Here is a 21,360-nt window from a genome sequence, read left to right as displayed (position 1 = left end):
GCTGTTTTACTTAAAAAGTGCCAGAACGCCTCTCTGAGGAAGAACGAAATAAATGAATATTTATGGTCCACACATTCCAGGCTAAGAGAGCAGTCAAAGAACCTGCAGGGTGCTGAAAAGAGCAACCATTCCTTCCTTATTCAACCAATGTTTATCATGGGGGCTGTGCCAATGGCTGCAGACACAAAGAAATCAAGTGCTTGCCATGTTTCCCCAAGTATAAGACGCACCCTTTTCAGAAAAATTTGGGGTCTAAAAACTGGGTGTGTCTTATACAGTGGTTGTAGGGTTTTTTACTTGCATTTTCCACTTTTTCATGCTTTTTTTTGTGCTCATTGTTGAAGACAGTGACTTGTCATCAGACACAGATGGGAGTTTTGACAGTGATGAGGAGTTGTATGAATTTTATGATGAATAAAACTTGAGTTCAATAACTTTATGTAATACAGTGTGTCCGTAAAGTCATGGTGCACTTTTGACCAGTCTCATGAAAGCAACAAAAGACGATAGAAATGTGAAATCTGCACCAAATAAAAGGAAAACTCTCCCAGTTTCATACCTATTCAGTGCAGTTCGATGTGGGCTCATGTACAGATTTTTTAGGGCTCCTTAGGTAGCTATCCCATATAGCCTCTACAGACTCGTCACTGACTGATGGCCTACCAGAACGGGGTTTCTCCACCAAACTGCTGGTTTCCTTCAACTGCTTATCCCACCGAGTAATGTTATTCCTATGTGGTGGTGCTTTGTTATAAACGTGCTGATATTCACGTTGCACTTTGGTCATGGATTCGAATTTAGCGAGCCACAGAACACACTGAACTTTCCTCTGTACCGTCCACATCTCGACTGGCATGGCCATGGGCTGCTCCGCTGTATACATGGTGTTACGTCATCATCTGCACATGCGCACATGCTGCCACATCATCCTACAGAAACTGGGAGGGTTTTCCTTTTATTTGGTGCAGATTTCACATTTCTATCATCTTTTGTTGCTTTCCTGTGACCAGTCAAAAGTGCACCATGACTTTACGGACACACTGTATTTTTTTTTCTCCAAATTTCAGGCCCCAAAATGAAAGGTGCATCTTATACATGAGAGCATCTTATATGTGGGGAAATACGATATCCTATAGTGGAGAGAAAATGCAAACAAACAATTTTTCTATTATGTGTTTTATAAGAAACCTCTAGTGATATGGGAGATATCTGGGAAGGCTCCCTGGAGGTGGTGCTGAGTGAAGTCTTGGGAATGGGGTGAAGACAGGGGAGAAGCATGAAAAGAGCATTCCAGGTGGAGATGGCAGCAAAGAAAAGGCATGGAGATGGGACACACGGGCAGTGCAGCTCCCCACCGCCCTCAGGAAGGACAGGAAGGGACAACAAATTGCAGAGCACACAGGAGTAAGGGATGGAGAAGGAGCCCAGGGCCACAGTGTGTGAGAAGTTCTGGAGCTTCTTTAACAAGGAGAAGGAAGACTGACAGGGCACAGAGCTCCCTTCACATGCAGTCAGGCATCAGTTAGCAGTGGGGAGACACTCTGAGAATGTATCCTTAGGTGATTTTGTCATTGTGTAAACATCACAGAGTGCACTTACACGCACCTAGATGGTACAGCCTCCCACAGACCTGGGCTACAGTTGGTCTCTAGCCTATTGCTTCCAGGCTACACACCTGTACAGCATGCTCCTGTACTCAACACTGTTGGCAACTGCAGCACAATGGTAAGTATTTGTGTGTCTCAACATAGAAAAGGTACAATAAAAACAAAAGCTAAAAAACGTGCACCTATTTGGGCTACGTGACGTGACCAGAGCTCATAGGACTAGAAGCGGCTCTGGCTGAGTGGGGCGTGGGGAGTGACTGTGAACACTGGGACATTACTGTGCAAGACTGTGGACTCTGTAACACTGTCCCACAAGCCTTCCCCTGCTTCCTAACAACACGGCCAGACACAGAACATCAGAGCTGTCAGAGCCACTCCCTGACCAGGGGTGTGCGCTGGATTGGTTGGAAATATCGAGGAGACTGGCTGGGTGAGGCGTGGGTCGCCCTACAGGGATCGTCAGGAGGGAGAGGGAGGTGGTGGGAGGGTCAGTAGGAAAAAGAACTCTGTAGCACTGGGCTGATAGGTTCCTTTGTGCTGAGAGAGGTCAGTAGATATAATCTGTGCCTCAAAACTGAGGTGCTGTGAGCGAGAGGGAATCTACTGCCAAGCCCCACAGACACTGCTCCTGTCAGGGAAAAAGTCCTCCTGAACAACACACCATTTCTACAGGAAACCCAGCTCCATTATAACCTTATGGACCAGCTTATGGGACCACCATCACATATGCAGTCCGCTGTTGACCAAAACGTCGTTACGTGGTGCATGACATTTGGGACGGACATGACCAGTACCTCTCCTGGGTTGTTCTAGGGACAGATCTAAAACCTGAGAAGCAGATTACGGGGAGAGCGACTTTCAACCACAAGGAGTGCCCAAAAGTGGAGCGCAGGCCCAAAGGGGCAGTGAACTCTCCATCCCCGGAGGCCTTCAGGAGAGGTCCTATGCCACCCATCAGGCTGCACCACAAGGTCTGAAAGGGGCCAAGTGGTGACTCAGTTTGGAGACAGGAAGTGCTCCTCTTGGGCTGGGGACAGTGGGAAGAAGAAGGGGAAGCAGAAGAGGGAAATCAGAAGATGCCTTGTAGGCAGGACCCTGGGGTTAGAGCTGGTACCACCCGAATGCAGGGTGAGAACTGCAAGCCAGGAAAGGGAGCCTGAGCGGCCTCAGCCCGCCCGCTGCTCCCGCCAACCCCCGCGGACCCCCAGGCCTCTTCCTGGTGACGATGGTGGCCACCATGGCGGGGTCAAGGATGCTGACATGGCCACCAGCGCCAGTACCCGACAGGCAACATGGGTGGGCCTGCAGTGCGCTGGGCGATGGTCAGGTGCCAACAGGCAGTCTCTCTGCCCTAAACCCACTGGCCCAGATGGTTGCACCCCCACCTCTGTGCTCACCTGGCTGCTTCACCGTGACTTCAGTGCGCCCTGACACCTCCTCTGCCAGCTTGTACCAGGCATAGTTGGGGCTGAGCAGCCACTCCTCCACGTGGCAGTAATAGCTGCCACTGTCACTGACCTCGGCTCTCTGGACAGTGAGGCTGAAGAGGCCCCCAGACACGTGCCTCTCAAACTGGAGCCGGGGCCGCAGGCCCTCCTCCTCGGCGTAGGTGCCGTACTCGAAGGCCGAGTTGTGCGTGGTCTTGAGGATGAGCTTGCCGTCAGCGTCCGAGGGCTTGTGGACGTACCAGAGCACAGCAAAGTGGGAGTTCTGGCTGGTCTGAGACTTGACCGAGCAGTTCAGTTGGATGGGCTTGTTCTCCACCAGGGTGAGGGTCCTCTTGGACTTGCTCACCTGCAGCTTTGTCACTGCAGAGGGTAGGGCAGTTCAGAGGGTCACCATACACCTCTGGAACTGCAGTGCGTCTCAGACCTAGCCTCGGCTCCCAGCCTGTTCCCAGCGGATGAGCATGGAAGGCAACGCTGCACGGAGCTGCGTTGACCCCAAACACCCCTGCCCGTGGTGCCTCTTTGCCTGGCTGGCTGAGGCCACACCATCTCTTCCCGCCTCACATGGCTTCCAGGGGAACCCGGCTGAAACACAAATCTGCCCACATTATCTCTCTGCTTGAAAAGTTTAATGGTTCCCAAATGCTTTTAGGTTACAGAGAAAAAAAGCAGTCCTTTCCACAGTACAAAGTTCCTCCAGGACCTGTCTTCACTCAGAGAGAGAGAGAGAGAGAGAGACAGGCAGACAGACACACACACACACACACACACACACACACACCCAGCAGTGCCCCTCGAGCTCCACCCCTGCTCTAGTCTCCGCCCAGCTGTCCTCTCTGCCTGTCTCCTCTGCCAGCTCCCTCTGCCCCTTCTCTCCACTCAGCCCAGAGCCCCGCCCCTCTTCCACGGGTGGGGGGGGCACTACCCCCTCCTTTGTGTTTCCATTTGCTCCCTGTGTGGCCTCAGGCCGTTTTCCTGAAGTCTCTCCCCCACTCTAGTCTGTGAGCTCCCCAGGATACAGAGCAAACTTTTTCCATTCAGCTTGCAAATATTGCGAGTGAGTCCACTCTGTCCCTTCATGGGGCTAAGGGCTGGAGCTGCCCTGATGAATAAGGAATGAGATGGTCCTGCTTAGCGGATAGTCTCATCGCCACACCCCTGGAACCAGGCACAGTGGCCGGAGCTTCAGAAAGGCTTGTGGGAGAACTGTGGTCAGCAGTCTGGGCTGATCTTTCTGGGGGAGGCAGGGGGAGGAGAAGACGAGAAGAAAGGAGAAGCAGCAGGACAGAAGAGGGACACTCCAGCCTCCCCTGCACCTCATCCTGCTCAAATCCAGGGGGGAGAGCAGACTCCAGAGTGAACCTACCTGCTAATTAAGGGCTACGCTCCCCTTTAAGGTGGCAACAAGCCACCTTCTAACGAAATATATCTCATGAAGGTAATTTAAGATCACACCCACTTCATCATTAGTACACTTGGCGCATCTCCCTCTGCCCACCATCCCCTCACCCCACTGAAAAAGACAGCAATTCCAAGTTCCTCTTAGGAAGCTGAGAGTAAAAGCATCATTCCACCTCCACCCCTCTTCACACTTTGCCCTTTGAGACCAAACTACTCACCAGCTGAGAAAGAAACCCAGGGCCAAGCACAGACCCCGACAGGGAGAGGGAGCCGGGCTTCCTCCGTGGAGCCTGTCCAGAGGGGAGCCCAGGGCAGGTCTGGCTGGGCCCGGCTCCAGCACCCCTGCTGGTCAGTCTCTTGGTCCAGATCGAGGACTGAACCACTGGTTCTGCCTGGGCTTCCTCTGCCAGCGCTGGCCGGCTGGCAAGCTTAGAGCTGGGTGTGGACAGACAGCATCCTGGTCTAAGTCACACGTGCCGAGGCAACTGAAGCCTTCGAAAGCCCCAGGCTGTCGCTGGGGCATCCTGGCATCACAGACAAACTTCTGAATGGCTAAGAGGAGTTAGCAAGCGAAGGCACGGATCTGACATCCAGCGCCATGACTGCCAAAGCAACTCCAAGGACACATCTCAGTAAAGGACACACCTGGTCAATCAGGCAACACTCTTCCCAAAGGACTGAGTTCACAGACCCACAGACCTTCCTGAGCATCCACATGAAAGAAACCCCAGGTCCCAACCCCACCCTGTCAGTTCATTTTTCCTGTGAACAAGCCCGTCTCCTGCCCTCTCCCTTCTTCAAACACAAAGGCCTCCCGGGCCTTGCTCCCTGTGTGGCCTCAGGCCGTTTTCCTGAAGTCTCTACCCCACTCTAGTCTGTGAGCTCCCCAGGATACAGAGCAAACTTTTTCCATTCAGCTTGCAAATATTGCGAGTGAGTCCACTCTGTCCCGGGCACACTGGGGTCCAGGGCGGAGTTTACCAGTCAGCTCCCAAGCTTTGAAAACTTGATTCACATTAGCTTGCCAGGCGAGACTTCTCAGATCGGGTTCCTATAAAATACTTGAAACCACCAACCCCCTTTTCATTCCTTTCCAAACCAATTCACTGCATGCAAATGATATCTCCATCAGTGAAAACGACACCACCTGAATTATCTAGTCCTTGGCCAAAAAACCCAGGTTGTTCAGTGTAGGGCAGAAAGAGCTCTAAAATGTATTATTAATTGGGGCCAGATTATTTTTGCAGCTGTTACTAAGGAAACCTCAATTGCTATAGTAACTGCATATGTTAAACTGGAACCCTATGACTAAACTTCAATTCGGTCACATGGCCTGAGGACAAGAATCCAAGAAAATGTTTCAAAGGATTTTCATTTTTATTTTCTTTCTTGTGTCAAAATATTTTGAAGTGTTGAAACGCTTGAAAGAGAGGCAGTTTTGAAATTTCGTGCCTGCCTGGCAGGTGGGTGAGAGGTCAGCTCCTACTCCACGCTATGAATTCCCTCCCACATCTCAAGGTCAGGAAGGACGTTTCCTGAAGCCCAGACCAGACTGCAGCCTCCGTGACTAATTAGGAGGCACTCCGGCGTGCTGCCCCAGACGCCCTGGGTGGTGTGCAGCCTGGCTGTCACCGTCCAGAGTGAGGAGAGCCCAGCCCCCATAAATTTGGCAGGTATTTTTTCTGCGATATTAGCACAATCCTAGCACCTGCTTGAGAGGAATGTGTGCAGGTTAATAGCAATAGCATCGAAGAAGAGCTTGTACAGAGCCTAGCATGTAACAAACGCGCAATACATTTTCACTGTGCCCATTTCTTGTTGGTTTCCAGGCTCAGTCCCATGTTCAAAGCACATTAAATTGAGAACTGTCAAACAGTAAGTGACAAACTTCCTACTAAAACTGCCGTCCATGGACCACAGCCTCCGTGTCACTGGGGAGTGTGTTAGAAGTGCAGACTGGCATGCCCCACGCCAGGCCCCCTGAATCAGAACCTGCCTTTTAAACAAGATCCCCAGGTGACTAGTGTGCACTTGAAAGCCTGGGAAACCTTGGACTTGGCTGTGTGTGAGTGAAGGGACTTGGAGGCTGTACAGTTAGAGGGGAAAGAAAGAGGCCAAGGGCAGAGGCTTGGTTAGCCCCCTGCTGCAACTCATTAGGAGGACGAGGCAGAAGAAAGGTCAGAACTAAGGCAGGCTGCAGGGAGGCCCCTCCTGCGAGCAGACTCAGGACTCCAAGGGGGAAGGCGAGGGCAAGGGTGGGGGCGGGGCAGGGGTGAGGGCGGCCAGTGACCCCTGTTGGAGGGAAGGGCCCTTTCTGTCTGTATCTGGAGTTTCCTTCCTGGGCCTCAGATGGAAACATGGACAACAGTGTGTTCTGCATCAGGAGAGGCTGCTGTTTCACAGGAAGGACTGGGCGGTCTGATGGTGAGTCAGGAAGGAGGAGGAATGTGCAGCCAAGAACAGCTGCTTCATTAGCCAACCTCCCCACCCTGCAGATTCCACCTTGTGTGGGCACGGCTCACTCTAAACGCATTTCTTCCATCAATAAGGGGTTCCCCTAACCCCCACTAGAGCCCTGTGACATGCTGCCTGATGCTGAAGTTCATTTTCTTTTCCATCTGATGCCTTCATATCTGTCTTCTCTCGCCCCTCCTGCCAGCGTGCCAGGGAGTCTGGGGTCCCGCAGGTGATGGAGCCATGAAGGGAGACAAGATGGGTTGCGGGTGCTCCTTTCACTCGTCTTTAATTTAGCATCTACCTTTTCCTGGCCTGGGCCAAGGGCATTTCATATCAAAGCTTATCTTAACTTTACCAAATCTCAGAGCAGAGAATTACTACTTAGCACCATTTTGCTCTGAGGCAAAGTTCTTTTCCCCCTTTAAATATTTTTTTTTCATTGATTGCTTTGAGAGAGAGAGAGAGAGAGAGAGAGAGAGAGAGAAGCATTCATTTGTTCTTCCACTTAGCTGTGCCTTCACTGGTAGCTTCCTGTATGTGCCCTGACCTGGGATCAAACTCACAACCTTGGTATTTTAGGAAGATGCTCTAACCAACTGAGCTAACTAGTCAGGGCCTAAAATTTTTTTTAAATTTTAATTTCAATTTAAAAATTTTACTTTTCTGTATTCCTATTCTCTTGTTGCCCTCTATACTTTGTGTGTTTCTATTTTGTTTTTGCAGATTCCACATATAAGTGAGCTCATACAGTATTTGCCTTTCTCTGTCTGACTTATCTTGCTTAGCACAATACCCTCTAGGTCTATCTATGTTGTTGCAAACGACAAGATTTCATTCTATTTTGTGGCTGAGTCATACTCCATTGTGTATGTGTACCACTTCTTCTTTAATGCATTCATCTATCAGTGAACACTTAGGTTGCTTCCATATCTTGGCAACTGTAAATAATGATGCAATGAACATAAAAGTCAGACTACTGGATCAAATGGCCGCTCTACTTTTGATTTCTTGAGGAATTTTTCTACTGGTTTCCATAGTGCTGCTCTAATTTACTCCCAACAGTGTGTGAAGATTCCCTTGTCTCCACATTCTCACCAATACTTACTGATTTATTGACAGAGTAACTTTTCTAAAGGTCTACTCTTTCCTACTAAATTATAAGCATTTGAAGGGCAGAGATTATGACCCAATCATCTGTTAATTAAGTTAATAGATGGGTAACTGAATAAATATGCAATTAATCTTTTTATTTTTTTTTCTGAAGCTGGAAACAGGGAGAGACAGTCAGACAGACTCCCGCATGCGCCCGACCCGGGATCCACCTGGCACGCCCACCAGGGGCGACGCTCTGCCCACCAGGGGGCGATGCTCTGCCCACCAGGGGGCGATGCTCTGCCCCTCCGGGGTGTCGCTCTGCTGCAACCAGAGCCACTCCAGTGCCTGGGGCAGAGGCCAAGGAGCCATCCCTAGCGCCCGGGCCATCTTTGCTCCAATGGAGCCTTGGTTGCAGGAGGGGAAGAGAGAGACAGAGAGGAAGGAGGAGGAGGGGGTGGAGAAGCAAATGGGCGCTTCTCCTATGTGCCCTGGCCGGGAATCGAACCCGGGTCCCCCCGCACGCCAGGCCGACGCTCTACCACTGAGCCAACCCGCCAGGGCCATGTAACAATTTTTAAAGGTTATGTGAGTAGAAATGTTAAACTGTCTATGAATTTCATTTTAGAGTAGTAAAAGTAGTAAAGGGACTATTACAAATTGTTATTAAAAAGGAGCATATAAAAAAAGGAATACATGATCTGAATATGATATAAAGTCCTAATTGCTCATTTGGAATATTCATATTTAACAAACATATATAATCCCTATGTGCTGAGCAATATTCTAAGCACTTTATAAATATGGACTATTTGGTTTTCACCAGTCTTGTGAAGTAAATATTGTTATCTCCAGTTTTATAAAAACACTTGCCGAAGGTTACATCACTGATAAGTGGTAGGTTACTGATAAGTGGGATTCCACCCCAGGCTGGGCTGTCCTTGCTGTTAACCACCACATGTGGTGACTCTCCATGCTTCCCAGTACAAAAGGGGCTGCCCTGGCCCCGGTCAACTGCCAGAGGGGAGTCCCTCCTCACACCACGCTTCAATCATATCCAACAAGCGTTCACATCCTGTCTGGGCCTGAAAAAACCCACTGCTCCTTCCCTGCGCCCATTCCATGTAAGCTCACCTCCCCCCAGGCCTCCACCCCACTACCTGCAAGACCTCCTTCCCCACACTGCCCTTTTCCCAGGATAGCCCGTGGGGCGAGGGCTGTGGCACACCCCTCTCTGTAGCTGCAGTGCCCAGCAGGGACCCTGGCACATAGCAGGTGCTCAAACATGGCTGCATAAGGTACCGGGAGGGAGGGGCAGGAGAAAGCAACAAAAAATTTGGAAGTAGAAAGAGCTAATTAAGAGTAACCTGGCACTGGCTAGGTAGCTCAGTTGATTAGAGTGCTATCTCAATATGCAAAAGTTGTGGGTTCGATCCCAGGTCAGGGCACATACAGGAACAGACCAATGTTCCTGTCTCTATCTATCTATCTCTCCTTCCCTTTCGCTCTCTCTAAAATCAAGAAGTTAAAAAACACACACACACAAAGAGTAACCTGGACATGCCCTGTCTGCCTGACCTGTCTGCAGACAGAGCGGGACCCTGGCTCACTGACTCCGAACAGATGCACCTGGATCACCCTGACAATGAGGCCCAACGGTGGTAGGAGGCTGGGCTCCCGAGGGCTCGTGCCCTCGTGCTCACGCTGTCTCTGAGCACCAGCAGGCAGAAGTCAGATGCACATGGGGTAGAAGGAAAACCCCACATACTCCTGAAAGAAAGCAGGGATCACCCCTCTGAAGGATGAGGCAGCCTGTCACCCACCAGACTGTGACAAGGAGAGCCACTGTTACCTGCCCGGACTCACAGAAGTCAGAGAAAAAGTCCTCCGCAGCCCCAGTCTGCTAGGTCAGCAGTAAGAAACTAGAGAAAACAGGTTTGGCAGCATCCAGAGGGTATTAAATATTCATCCTGACTACCTATCAGTCAAATCCCAGCAGAATACACCCTCTGACAAGTTGGCTTTCTAGACCGGAGGCTGCCCTCCTGGAAGCTTGTTTATTGCTTTGTCATTTTTAATGTACAGTATTTAGTAGCCAGATCCAGGTCTGGCTGTAAACATTTGAGAGCGAGTGCTGGCATTTCCCCCACTGCTCTGTATTTATGAATACGTAATTGGAGGGTGTTTTTTGGTGCTAAAGAAAACCAGAAGGAAGCAAAGCCATGCTTCAAAATTAAAAGACAAAAGAATTTATTGAGAACTAAGAATCAAGTATGTTGAACTGGCTTCAAGTCTTACCACAGTGCCCCTTGGGGGGTCACACTGTGCCCTCAATGAGAGTAAGGCTGAGCAAAATCCACAACGAAATGGGAGTGATGGCATTCTTTGGAGATTTCCTTGGGGATGTGTGTGCCAAACTGGAAGCACGCCTACAGAATGGTCGATAATAGACCCACAGCAAATGGACACAGCATCCATCTAGAGATCTTGATGAATCAAACACCTGCGATGTGGTCAGGTAGCAGCTGGCTCTGGCAAGGGCTGGTCTGGGGCACAGACCACACAGAGCCTTCTTAGAAGTGGATGACATCAGAAGCAGAAGGCTGACAAATGGACCAGTGAGCCAACAGTCTCTTGGTTTCTATTTGATTCTGTTGGAATGAGAACATTCAAAATAATATTCTTAAAATGGGCTGGGGGACAGGCAGTGGGGGACCCTCCTATGGAAGACACCAGCGTAGAGATGAGAAGCCGTGCTTTGAGGGACCAGGTATGGAGGGAGAGTAGAAACAAGAGAAGGAAGCACTGGTTTTGTGTTTCAGTGTCCCCAAGTCTTAGAGCCATCTTCTGGCAGAAATGAGAAGAAACAGGAGTTTGAGGAGGGACAAATTAAACTCCTACACCACTGGCACACAGAGGAACCTCTATGGGTACCTTGTGACCCAAACTTAAAGAAAAACAAAGGTAAATATTTGTTAAAGGAGATCAGACATTCAGGGCTGGTAAACCGGACAGAACAGAAACGGAAGGAAGATCCATGGTGCCAAAGAGGATTCCCAAGAAGAAAGGAAAAATGTCTGTTGTATAATAACATTAAGAGCTTGAACTTCAGAGCTAGACTGCCAGTCTGTATTTGAACCTAGCCTCTGTCTCTTACTGTAGATCTCTAGATAATTTCTTCCACCTTTGTGTCAGTGTCTGCATCTACAGAATGAATGAAGCAGTCCCCCTCCTGGCACAGCACAGGTTAGGAAAGAAGTTTTAGGTGTTGGTGGGTAAAGCACTGGGATGGCGACGGGCACACAGGAAATGCCGAGTGAGCATTATTTGCTCTATTGTTGGTACTACTCCTGCCGCCAGGGCTAGGACTCACCGGCCATCTAAAGAGTGGCCTCCTCTGTACAGGGGATTGGCAGTGGATGCCGAGGAGCAATTTCTGATGATATGGCCTTAAGAAGGGGGTCAAAGTCCCCCTTCCTCTGCCCCAGCTGCTCTTTAATAAGGCACGCTTGTTTCCCACTCACGGTTTCTCAGCGGCGGCAATCCAGACCGCCCTGAGCCACAGTCACCCCATATGTACAATGTGGGAGCAGTCCCTCCCTCCGGGGCTGCAGTGAGGAGGACGGGAGGTCACACACTGTGTGTGCCACACACTCTGTGTCCAACTCCGTCTTGGGTGCAGGGTCAGCCCCCGGGTATCCTTCCTCTTCTGCGTCCCCTAGATGAAAGCTCCAGGACCCGCCACAGCATGTGAGGAAAAGCAAAAGCGAACATGAGGCTCTTAGGAAAATAGGAAGTGCTAAATGCATCAATATTTAATAAAGGAGAGATAGTAACGCTAAGGGATGCACTCTGCTGGTGCCTCTGCCACTCCCTGGGAATGAGTGGTCGCAGCGCTGCCCTCTCTCTGTGGCCTCCAGAGGGCCTGGCAAGGGCACTGCTGGGCACTCCGGCACAGGCCTCACCACATGCAGCCCGGCAGGATGGCACCGCACAGCCCTCTTTCACAGTGAAAACAAACCACAGCCTCAGTGGTTAGTCCTCAGACCAGGCAGTTAGTCCCCAGACCAGGCAGTTAGTCCTTAGACCAGGACCCAACTCTCCAGCTACCTTCTCTACTCAGGAGGCAGCAAAATGGCAGAATGGAAACAGAGCTGTATGGACGTCACAGGGACCTGAGCTCCAACCTCCATTCTAGTGTCAGCTTCCCCCTCACCAAGCGGGTTTGCCTCCATCAAGGCTCCCAAACACCTGGGGCCTTGGTTTCCATGAACATCTCCATGATTTCACTAGTGAATGAACTGAAACAGAAAACATTAAGTCCTACACCCAAAATCTGGCACCCAAGAGATACCTACTATCACATTTTTGTCTCTTATCTCCCTTAGTAACATCATGAATTGATCAGACTCAAAATAACGTAAACCATCAATAAATTAATTCCTTATACTTCCATTATGAGTTCTAGTCTTAGATTCCAAAGAGCAACAGAAACAAGCAAATATCAGGGATTTATGCAAAAAGGCAATGCCAGGCAGGCCCTGGGTCAGCGCTGCCTCCGCCCTCTAGGGCTGCAGAAGCATGTGATGCGAGCTGCAGCTCACACAGCCGACCTTGAGGGCTGGGGAGGCCACGAGGGTGCAATTACAATCTTGAAGTTCTGCTCAGGAAGGCAGGCAAGTGCATCCCTTGATGCCTTCCACAAGGGTTCACAGGAAATGGGGTCTCCGCTTAACCCTCCATTGACCTGAAAATCCACCTAAACACAACAGCTTCTTCCCAGAACATCTTGTCATCCAGGTTTAGGCTCTAATTGGCCAAGGAACGGTCCTTTTCCTCATACAACTCATTTGTTCCAAACTCTGGGACAGAACAGGACTCTGTATGGGGTTACCAAAGGTGAAGGACAAACTCAGACATTGCCATTCCTCAACCTCACATCACTGAAAACAACACCATGGCCATCAGAAGTGGTCTAGCCGATGGGGTCAGACACTAACCGTGTCTGTGAGTGGAAAGAAAAATCCTTTTTACAAGGTGTTCAAACCATCTTCACAAAGTGGGTGGGTCAGAAAGTCAGAAAAAAGTCTTGGCAAAGTCACTTCCTCTCCGACTCCCGCAGTTTGCTGCCCAGGTGGGTGCCTGCACATCGTTGTTGCACGGATCGCAGTAGGTGACACCAGGAGATAGTTTCTTGCGAAATAGTTGGCCGGGACACTTTCACAAATGCCAGTGTCTATACATGCACACACACACACACACACACAGAGCTGGGGAAATGCTCTAGATTAAAGGGATCTAAAGAGATATGACAACAAAATGATGTGTGACCCTTGACTAGTCTGGAAGGAAAGAAACTAGACAAGGCATTTGGAACAACCGGGAAAATGTTAGTAAGGTCCTATCAGCATGAGTGTCCTTGTTCTTAGGAGATACACAATAGAGTATTTAGAGGAAGCTCAAATGGTTCAAATATGACAACAAAATATCAACAGAGGTAGAAAACAAATGCTATAAGACATTCAAAACTGGCTATCAATAAAAGGGAGTATAATTCTTTCAACTTACTATGGATTTGATATTTCTCAACATCAAAAGTTGGGAAGTCAAACACCGAAGGCTCCATACATGCATGTTGTACCCTGCCCCCGCCAACGTGTCTCATCACCCAGCGCAAGCACGAGCCCAAGCCCCTCACCTGGCTGCAGCACCCTGATCTCCAGCAGGTTGGAGGTCCTCTCGGCCAGCCGCGTCCAGGAGTGGTTGTAGTTCTGCCGCCACAGCTCCGCCACACACTGGTACTTGCCCGCCTCTGTGTCGCTGGCTCGGCTGATGCTCAGGCGGACATTGTTGCTGGACTCGGCCTTCTCAATGGCCGTTCGGGTTCGAAAGCTAGAGGACCTATCCCCCCACTGGACCCCTCCATCCCGGGTGAAGGTCACCAGGTTATGGAACTCAACGGTGCCCACCGGCTGGAACCTCCAGGTCACTGACACGGGGACCCGGGCTGGGTAATGGGGTTTGATGATGCACTGCAGGTCGAAGGAATCACTGTAGGTCACCCCCGGTGTGCGGGAGATGGCTGTGACCGCGAAGCCCGTTTCTGGAGAGAGAGCAGAGCAGCTCAAGCCAGAGGAGTCACCTGGCTTTCTCAGGGTAGTGTGAAGCAGCAATGGGGTTCCTGGTAAAGCTAGCGGAGCGAGTGAAGGCTCGGGGGTCTGCTTTGATGCCTGGGCCAGAGTTACATTAGCTATCACGTGGGGGCACAAACCTCGGTTCACAAGACCCCACAGAAAGAGGCCTGGCAGTTCTCCTTGAGCAGCAGCACTACCATCTGTTTCTGATGAAGCCTTCACAATGGCCTCTCGGAGGCTGTTTAGAAGCTAGAGGGCCATCAGTCCCCAGTGCAGGGCCATTAATAGAAACCCTGGGATTCCATGCTAACTCAGGAGAAGAAAGGCCCAAAGCAATTTCCTTCATCACCTGTGATGTGCCTGCATCACCCAAGCCCCGACACCTCCTCTGCCTGGCCACCAGCACGTTGGTGCTGGAGCAGGGGGACAGGTGGAGGAGGTGTTCCCTGGCTGGGCAGCACGGGCCTGGCCACGGGTCCCTTTCCCACTTTCCTCATAAAATCCAGGGAAGAGAGGTAGTGAGGGGCCCATAGCAGGAGAGAATGACCTCCAGCAGGTGGGGACCTGGGTGAGATGTGGTCTTTATTGAACGAAAAATAGCACGTCCCTAACATGGACTCTTCAGTAGGAGCAATCCCAATGCCTTCAGCCTTGAACTCTACTTAATATTCATACATTGGTTGTGATGATAAAACTGAGTGGTCACTACTTCCTGGGTACTTTTACTGTGCCAGGCATGGTGCCAATCACTTTACTTTCCCCACACTTCACTGTATCCTCAAATGACCTCTAGGACAGGTAGGCTTGTTATCTCTTTTTACAGGTGAGGACACCTCAGTTTAAGACACACACATATAGGTTTAAAAAGTTGCCCAATGTTGAGCTGCCCATAAACAGTAGTGAGGCTACAAATCTGCTGATTCCAGGGGACTTATTAGGCTGTGTAACCCATGGGAAGCTTGAGGCAGTGGTTAAAGGCACAGACCCTGGAGCCAGTAGCCCTATCCTGACACTTCCTAGCTGTGTGACATTAAGCAAATTACTAAACTTCTCTCTGCCTCTACTTCCCTATTTGTAAAACAGGTCTATGCAAAGATTAAAGGGGCTCATATTTGTAAAGTACTTGGTATAGGATCTGACACAGTATATACCATATTTTTTAAAATATGTATTTTGTTAAAGAAACAAAGACGCATAAGGAAAAGTACTTTAAATTCTGGAGGTAAAAAAGTAGGAACAAAAGGAATCCTTTGGCTTTACATGGGGCAGTTAAGTCAACAAAGAGGCGTGATTTGCTAAAGACTCTGGGTCTTCAATTTGGATTTCATTAGCTATCTTTCTGTTTCCTGTTTTTAAAAAAGGTATAATACAGAGGCCCATACTTAAACAGGAAATGATAGTGATGGTCACTTGTGCACCTGTGTGCAGAATGTGTTGCCATGAGGATGGCGGAGCACAGGACCTCGGGGACAGGACCTCCCCCTGGTGTTCCTGGCCATAGCACCTGCAGGAGGGCGAGCTTCTCTGAGCGACTCTGTCTTGGCCTGGCACAGGCACGTACCGCGGTCACAGTTCACAGAGCACCCGAGTTGTCCTAACTAAACAGTCGTAATGGCCCATGTACGGCTGGGGACTGTAACCACCTAATACCTCACCTGGGCATCTGTCTCTGTTACCTCTCCGCTAAAAGGTGGTCCATAGCTCAATTGTACCAATATAAAAATTTCGTGTGCTATTATTTAGGCTGAAAAAGTGACACACTCCAGGGTGCCCTCCTATCTGCCCTGTTCCACTCCCTTGGGCTGCCATGATTATGGCTTTCGCCGGAAGCACCCAGGGTTGGAGGCCAGGTGAGCAGAGCTTCCAGGTCAGAGCCCCTGGTAAATGCTGGCTGTGGGAACCACCAGGCACATGTCGAGTATTTAAAAGTTCAGGGGATAATCTGAAACTATAAAATTACTTCTAGAGAAATAATCCTGATTAACCACTCTTCAGATGTCCCTAACCTCATGGGATGGGAAAGCTATACCACTGTCGGATGCCCAGAACCTTCCTCCCAGGTTCCTTTTGCACGGGTGCATGCCATTGCAAATCAGGAAACTCAGCCACTGGGTGAAGTTTCTAGAGGCAGAAATCTGAGTTGGATGATTACTGTGGAAAGCAGGTCAATCTTTTTAGGATTAAGCTTTTAGAAAGAGAACGTCATTCTAATCTGGGAGTGGCATGGAAATGGAGGACCCTGTGGTGGGCAAACCGCTCGGGACTGCCATCTTCATTGCAGAATATTCAGGGGTCGTGGGGAAGGGGTGACACAGCCTCAGGGGATGGAACACAAAGTCACAGGGACAGGTGATGTCAGAGTCTCCTGACAAACAGACAACCTTACATGATGTTACCTTCCCAGCAAAGTAGAGAGTACCTTTTAAAATGTAAGACACTGAATGTATTAGGTATATAAATGTTGACAGAAGCCTCTTTACCCCATGAGAAGCAAATCTAATATTCTTTGGTTTTTAGCAAATCTCAAGGTATCTTTTAATTTCACGCTAATGAGGAAATAGTTTTCTTAAGGAGGGGCCATAGAGGAAAAGAGAACAAGACACAGGCTCTGAAAATAAATTGAGACAGATCGCCGCTTTCCTGGGTTCAGACTGTGGGTCTGTCATTTAAAAGGAATAACCCTGACCAAATTAGTCACTCAGTCTCCTTGTAAGATGAAAATGCCTACCTCTTGGCTAGGTGCTTAGACTCAGCCAGGAATATATGTAGTAAATGCTAAATAGATGGCTAAAGGTGATTCTCGACCCTCCTCTGCCCTGCTCTGAGCTTTTCAGGAGGGCTGACTCCTGGGCAGCAGGCAGGAGGGCCTGGGTGGGGGGAACATGAGGGCCTGGGGGGTTAGAAAGGCCTGGGGGGTAGGAAGGCCTGGGGGGGGCAGGAGGGCCTGGGGGGGGGAACATGAGGGCCTGGGGGGTTAGGGAGGCCTGGGGGGGCAGGAGGGCCTGGGGGGTAGGAAGGCCTGGGGGGGTAGGAGGGCCTGGGGGGGGCAGGAGGGCCTGGGGGGGGCAGGAGGGCCTGGGGGTGGAACATGAGGGCCTGGGGGGTTAGGGAGGCCTGGGGGGGCAGGAGGGCCTGGGGGGGGTAGGAAGGCCTGGGGGGGCAGGAGGGCCTGGGGGGGGAACATGAGGGCTTGGGGGAGGGCAGGAGGGCCTGGGGGGTTAGGAAGGCCTGGGGGGTAGGAAGGTCTGGGGGGGCAGGAGGGCCTGGGGGGGGAACATGAGGGCCTGGGGGGTTAGGGAGGCCTGGGGGGGCAGGAGGGCCTGGGGGGTAGGAAGGCCTGGGGGGGGCAGGAGGGCCTGGGGGGGGAACATGAGGGCCTGGGGGGTTAGGGAGGCCTGGGGGGGCAGGAGGGCCTGGGGGGGGGGTAGGAAGGCCTGGGGGGGCAGGAGGGCCTGGGGGGGGGGAACATGAGGGCTTGGGGGAGGGCAGGAGGGCCTGGGGGGTTAGGAAGGCCTGGGGGAGGGCAGGAGGGCCTGGGGCAGGAGAGCAGCTCTGTGGCTTTGCTACTGGTCTTTAGGCCTGTTTTGCAGGTGGCCACGTTCCTCCACCCAGGGTCACCATTTCCTGCTGAGTGGCCTTACTCCTCTGTCCAGAATTCTTGTAACTTCACTCCCAGCACTCAGACCCACGAGTGGCAACAGTGCCCAACCATCACCAGTCCCCACGGGCCTGCCATGTATGGCTGGTTGTTTCAACCCTGACTGCACCTCCATAGAGTGTTCGCCCCATTAAACCCTCAGAAAGCACCCTGTTTCCCAGCAGGACTCTTTGACAAAAAGTCAGGGTATGGTTCTCGACATGGAAGCCATCTCCCCACGGAGACTTCTAGATGTTGACTCACCGAGAGCTGTGATGGAGATGGGGGCGCTGGCCCGGCGCTCCCCCACCACCTGCCACTCGCCATCCACTGCCCGTACCCACTCGGTCACATGGCACTCGTACTGGCCCTCGTCCTCCTTCCTGCTGTTGAAGATGCCCAGGCTGAAGGAGTTGGGCTGCACCTGCTCCATCTGGATGCCACCAAAGCTGCTGCGCTCCCAGTAGGATGCACCAGGCTGCACGGTGCCGTCCCGGTCCAGCCACATGATGTTGCTGTGACGGTTCAGCCTGTCCACGAGCTGCCAGATGACGGAGAAGCGGCCCTGTGGCCGGCCCGCCGTGCGGATGCTGCAGGAGAAGTGCAGGTTCTCGCCCTCGAGGACAATGCTGGCATTGCTGGCCACCTCCACGGAGATGCTGCTCTCTGGGGATGGGGAGAGAGGGCCACGCTGGGGCTTCCAGGGCTTGACTGCACCCTCCCCGCAGACGCAAAAGGAGGATGGGTGCCAATGACATCCTCTTCAGGCGCAGTGAACATTGCAGGATAAAAGCACAGACACGGGTGCAGCCCCATCTGGATCTGGGCACTGAGCCCATGCTTTTGGTTCTGGTAACCTAGGAGTCCCTATGCCGTGTGCAGAAGACTAGGGTCATGAGGGACTGAGACCTGGGATTGAATCAGAACCAGAAATACTACCCACTGCCACATACTTAGGGAACAGAACAATTTATCAGGTTATTGTTCAGCTGGGGTTCAAGGATTTTCGATTTGGGTTTTTTTTAAGTTAAATTCCTTGAAAATTCTACTCCCACCATTCAGTACTAGAGCAGTCAAATAAAAGCTGCCATGCATAATGTGCCATTTGAGTCCTTCAGGACACTATTTGGGAGTGGGAATAAATGACAGGAAGTATTTGAAAGATAACGCATGCTTGGGTATGGACAGTAATGGGCACAGATGGTCCAGTTTCAAACAGTGTGTGGGGAGCGAGCTTTCACACTTTCATCAGGGAACGAGCTTTCACACTTTCACCAACACTGAGGAACAGACCTAAGGCACTGGCTCGCCCTCTGCCTGTCCACACTCAGCCCTACAGTTCCATTCCTCTTGACTTTGAAACATTCTGCCAATCAGTTTGGGATGAGGATTCCTCTCCTGTCGCTCCTTTGCTACTCAGCTATATGAACTCAATCAGTCGAAGTATTTAAACTCTACATGCTTTCTTCTATAAGACAGGGAGAGTGTTATTTATCTCGTGCAGTTTTCTAAACATTAAACAAAACAATGTACATAAGTCATTTAAAGCATGAAGTTTTCAAAAATTGGTCACCATAATTATGATTGATTTTACTACTTCCAGTGACTCTGATTTTACCAACATCATGGGTATTCTTTTTTTTTTTTTTTTTTACAGAGACAGAGAGAGAGTCAGAGAGAGGGATAGATAGGGATAGACAGATAGGAACAGAGAGAGATGAGAAGCATCAATCATCAGTTTTTCATTGCAACACCTTAGTTGTTCATTGATTGCTTTCTCATATGTGCCTTGACCATGGGCCTTTAGCAGATCGAGTGACCCCTTGCTTGAGTTAGCGACCTTGGGTCCAAGCTGGTGAGCTTTGCTCAAACCAGATGAGCCTGCGCTCAAGCTGGTGACCTCAGGGTTTCGAATCTGGGTCCTCCGCATCCCAGTCTGACGCTCTATCCACTGCGCCACCGCCTGGTCAGGCAGGGTATTCTAATCTATCTGAATCATGAGCATATTATTTTGTATACTTACCTGTATTGAGTTAAAAAAGACACATAAGTATAAAAGAACACAAAATACCATTAACTAATTTGGCTCCAATTTTCTGGGTATCACTCACATGAAACAGATGCAAGAATTCTAAATCAATCAATAAAATCAAACCCCAGATTAAGAGGCGCACCCAATCACAGAGGGGACACACCCCCACACCCAGGACTGTGCATGGAGTCAATCTTGGCTCCCTGTATTTTCCCCACAGGCAGAAACAGGTGAAGATGAGCCCTGAGCCCCTGCGTGAGCTCTGGTTACGATGAGCACTACCTGCTCCTCAGCCTGGGCCGGTTCGTTTCACATGGAATTGAAACAAAACAGGTCCTCACAAGGTGGGGACTAGGAACATTCAGAGGAGTGCAACCTCCTTGGAGCTGCACCAAGAGGATTCGAGGAGATAACAGGCTCCTCGTGAGCCGCAGTCTACAGCACTGGTGGCTGAAAATATAGATTTGGAGGCAGACAAGCCTGGGCTCTAATGCTGCAATCTTGGCTTCTTACCTAACCCTACCACACTTCAGAATCTCTGTGCTGAGTGGGGATACTCACAGTTCCTAAGTCTGAGGGTCAGGACACTGAGAGTGTTAGGTGGGGTCCTTTGTTTTTCATCTCATCATTAATAGTAACAATACTCCTCCTTAGATTAAAGACTCTCCTCAGTGTTAATCTGTGAGTGAGGGCGATGTTAGCCTCACGGGGAAAAATTCCCTTCCAGGGCGTCACCCCAGTCCCCTCCTGTCAGGCCCGGGGACGTGGGCGGGAGCCCTGGCTCGTGTACTGTGAGGGCTGCTGCTGGGGGCTCTGCTGCCCCAGCAAGCCTGGGAAACTGCACAGTCAGAACGTGGAGTTGGGAGGGAACAAACCACTCCGGCAGCCCAGGCAAAGGCAAACACAGACCTTGCCCACTAAGACTACTTAGGAATGTTCCTGGGCCTGAGAAAAGGCCGCTGACGATCTAAAACACTCCGGATTAAGTGCACCCCAGGAGAGAACTAATGCGGATTTCAGTGCATGTTCACAAACGAAATTTCAAATCAGGAGGTTGGTGGTGCAACACAGGCTCAGCAAAGAGCAGTGGGTGTGGAGTTAGAAGCAATTATTTCTAATGCAACACAAGTTCAACCACTAACGGAACTGGCTCAGCCACATCTCGGGGATGGTGCTCTGGCTTCTTCCTTGTGGGGTGGCCATGAGCTTGGCCTCCGCAGGGACTGGAGGGCTGAGAGGGGAGAAGAAGACAATAGATGCAGAAGCACTTCGGGCTTGAGAGGAAAAGTGCCATTAAAATCCAAGGCATTATCACCATTACTGATGTGGTCATTTTCTTTGGTAGACTTACCCAAGTGGCCTTGGGGCAGGATCTGGTGGTTCTGGGGGACTTTAACTACCCATTCATCTGCTGGAAAAGCAATATAGCAGGCCACATATCATCAAACAAGTTCTCAGAAGGGGTTGGGGGCAATCTCTTAGTACAAAAGATATAGGGAGTAAATATTGTGGCTGCCCTTCCCTAGATCCTCACAAAACCACGAGGGATTAG

At 50.6% G+C, this 21,360-nt stretch overlaps 1 protein-coding gene across 7 annotated transcripts in view; it reads right to left on the bottom strand.

Moving 5' to 3' along the window:
* IGSF3 (immunoglobulin superfamily member 3) overlaps window positions 1-21,360 on the bottom strand; it is a 102,552-nt gene that overhangs the window by 9,042 nt on the left and 72,150 nt on the right. For 6 of the 7 annotated variants that reach the window (XM_066268191.1, XM_066268189.1, XM_066268194.1 and 3 more), the window contains 4 exons: window positions 21,160-21,219; window positions 18,041-18,442; window positions 13,704-14,108; window positions 3,005-3,415 (listed from right to left, as the gene is read on the bottom strand). In XM_066268191.1, coding sequence (XP_066124288.1) covers window positions 3,005-3,415; window positions 13,704-14,108; window positions 18,041-18,442; window positions 21,160-21,219 — 1,278 coding nt within the window. The remainder of the gene's footprint in view (window positions 1-3,004; window positions 3,416-13,703; window positions 14,109-18,040; window positions 18,443-21,159; window positions 21,220-21,360) is intronic. The other variant, XM_066268195.1, reaches the window with a different exon arrangement.

The sequence above is a fragment of the Saccopteryx bilineata genome, chromosome 3 (assembly GCF_036850765.1).
Source record: "Saccopteryx bilineata isolate mSacBil1 chromosome 3, mSacBil1_pri_phased_curated, whole genome shotgun sequence".
Taxonomy (NCBI): domain Eukaryota; kingdom Metazoa; phylum Chordata; class Mammalia; order Chiroptera; family Emballonuridae; genus Saccopteryx; species Saccopteryx bilineata.
The sequence above is the reverse complement of the archived record's forward strand: the minus strand, read 5'-3'. Positions and strand labels throughout refer to the sequence as shown.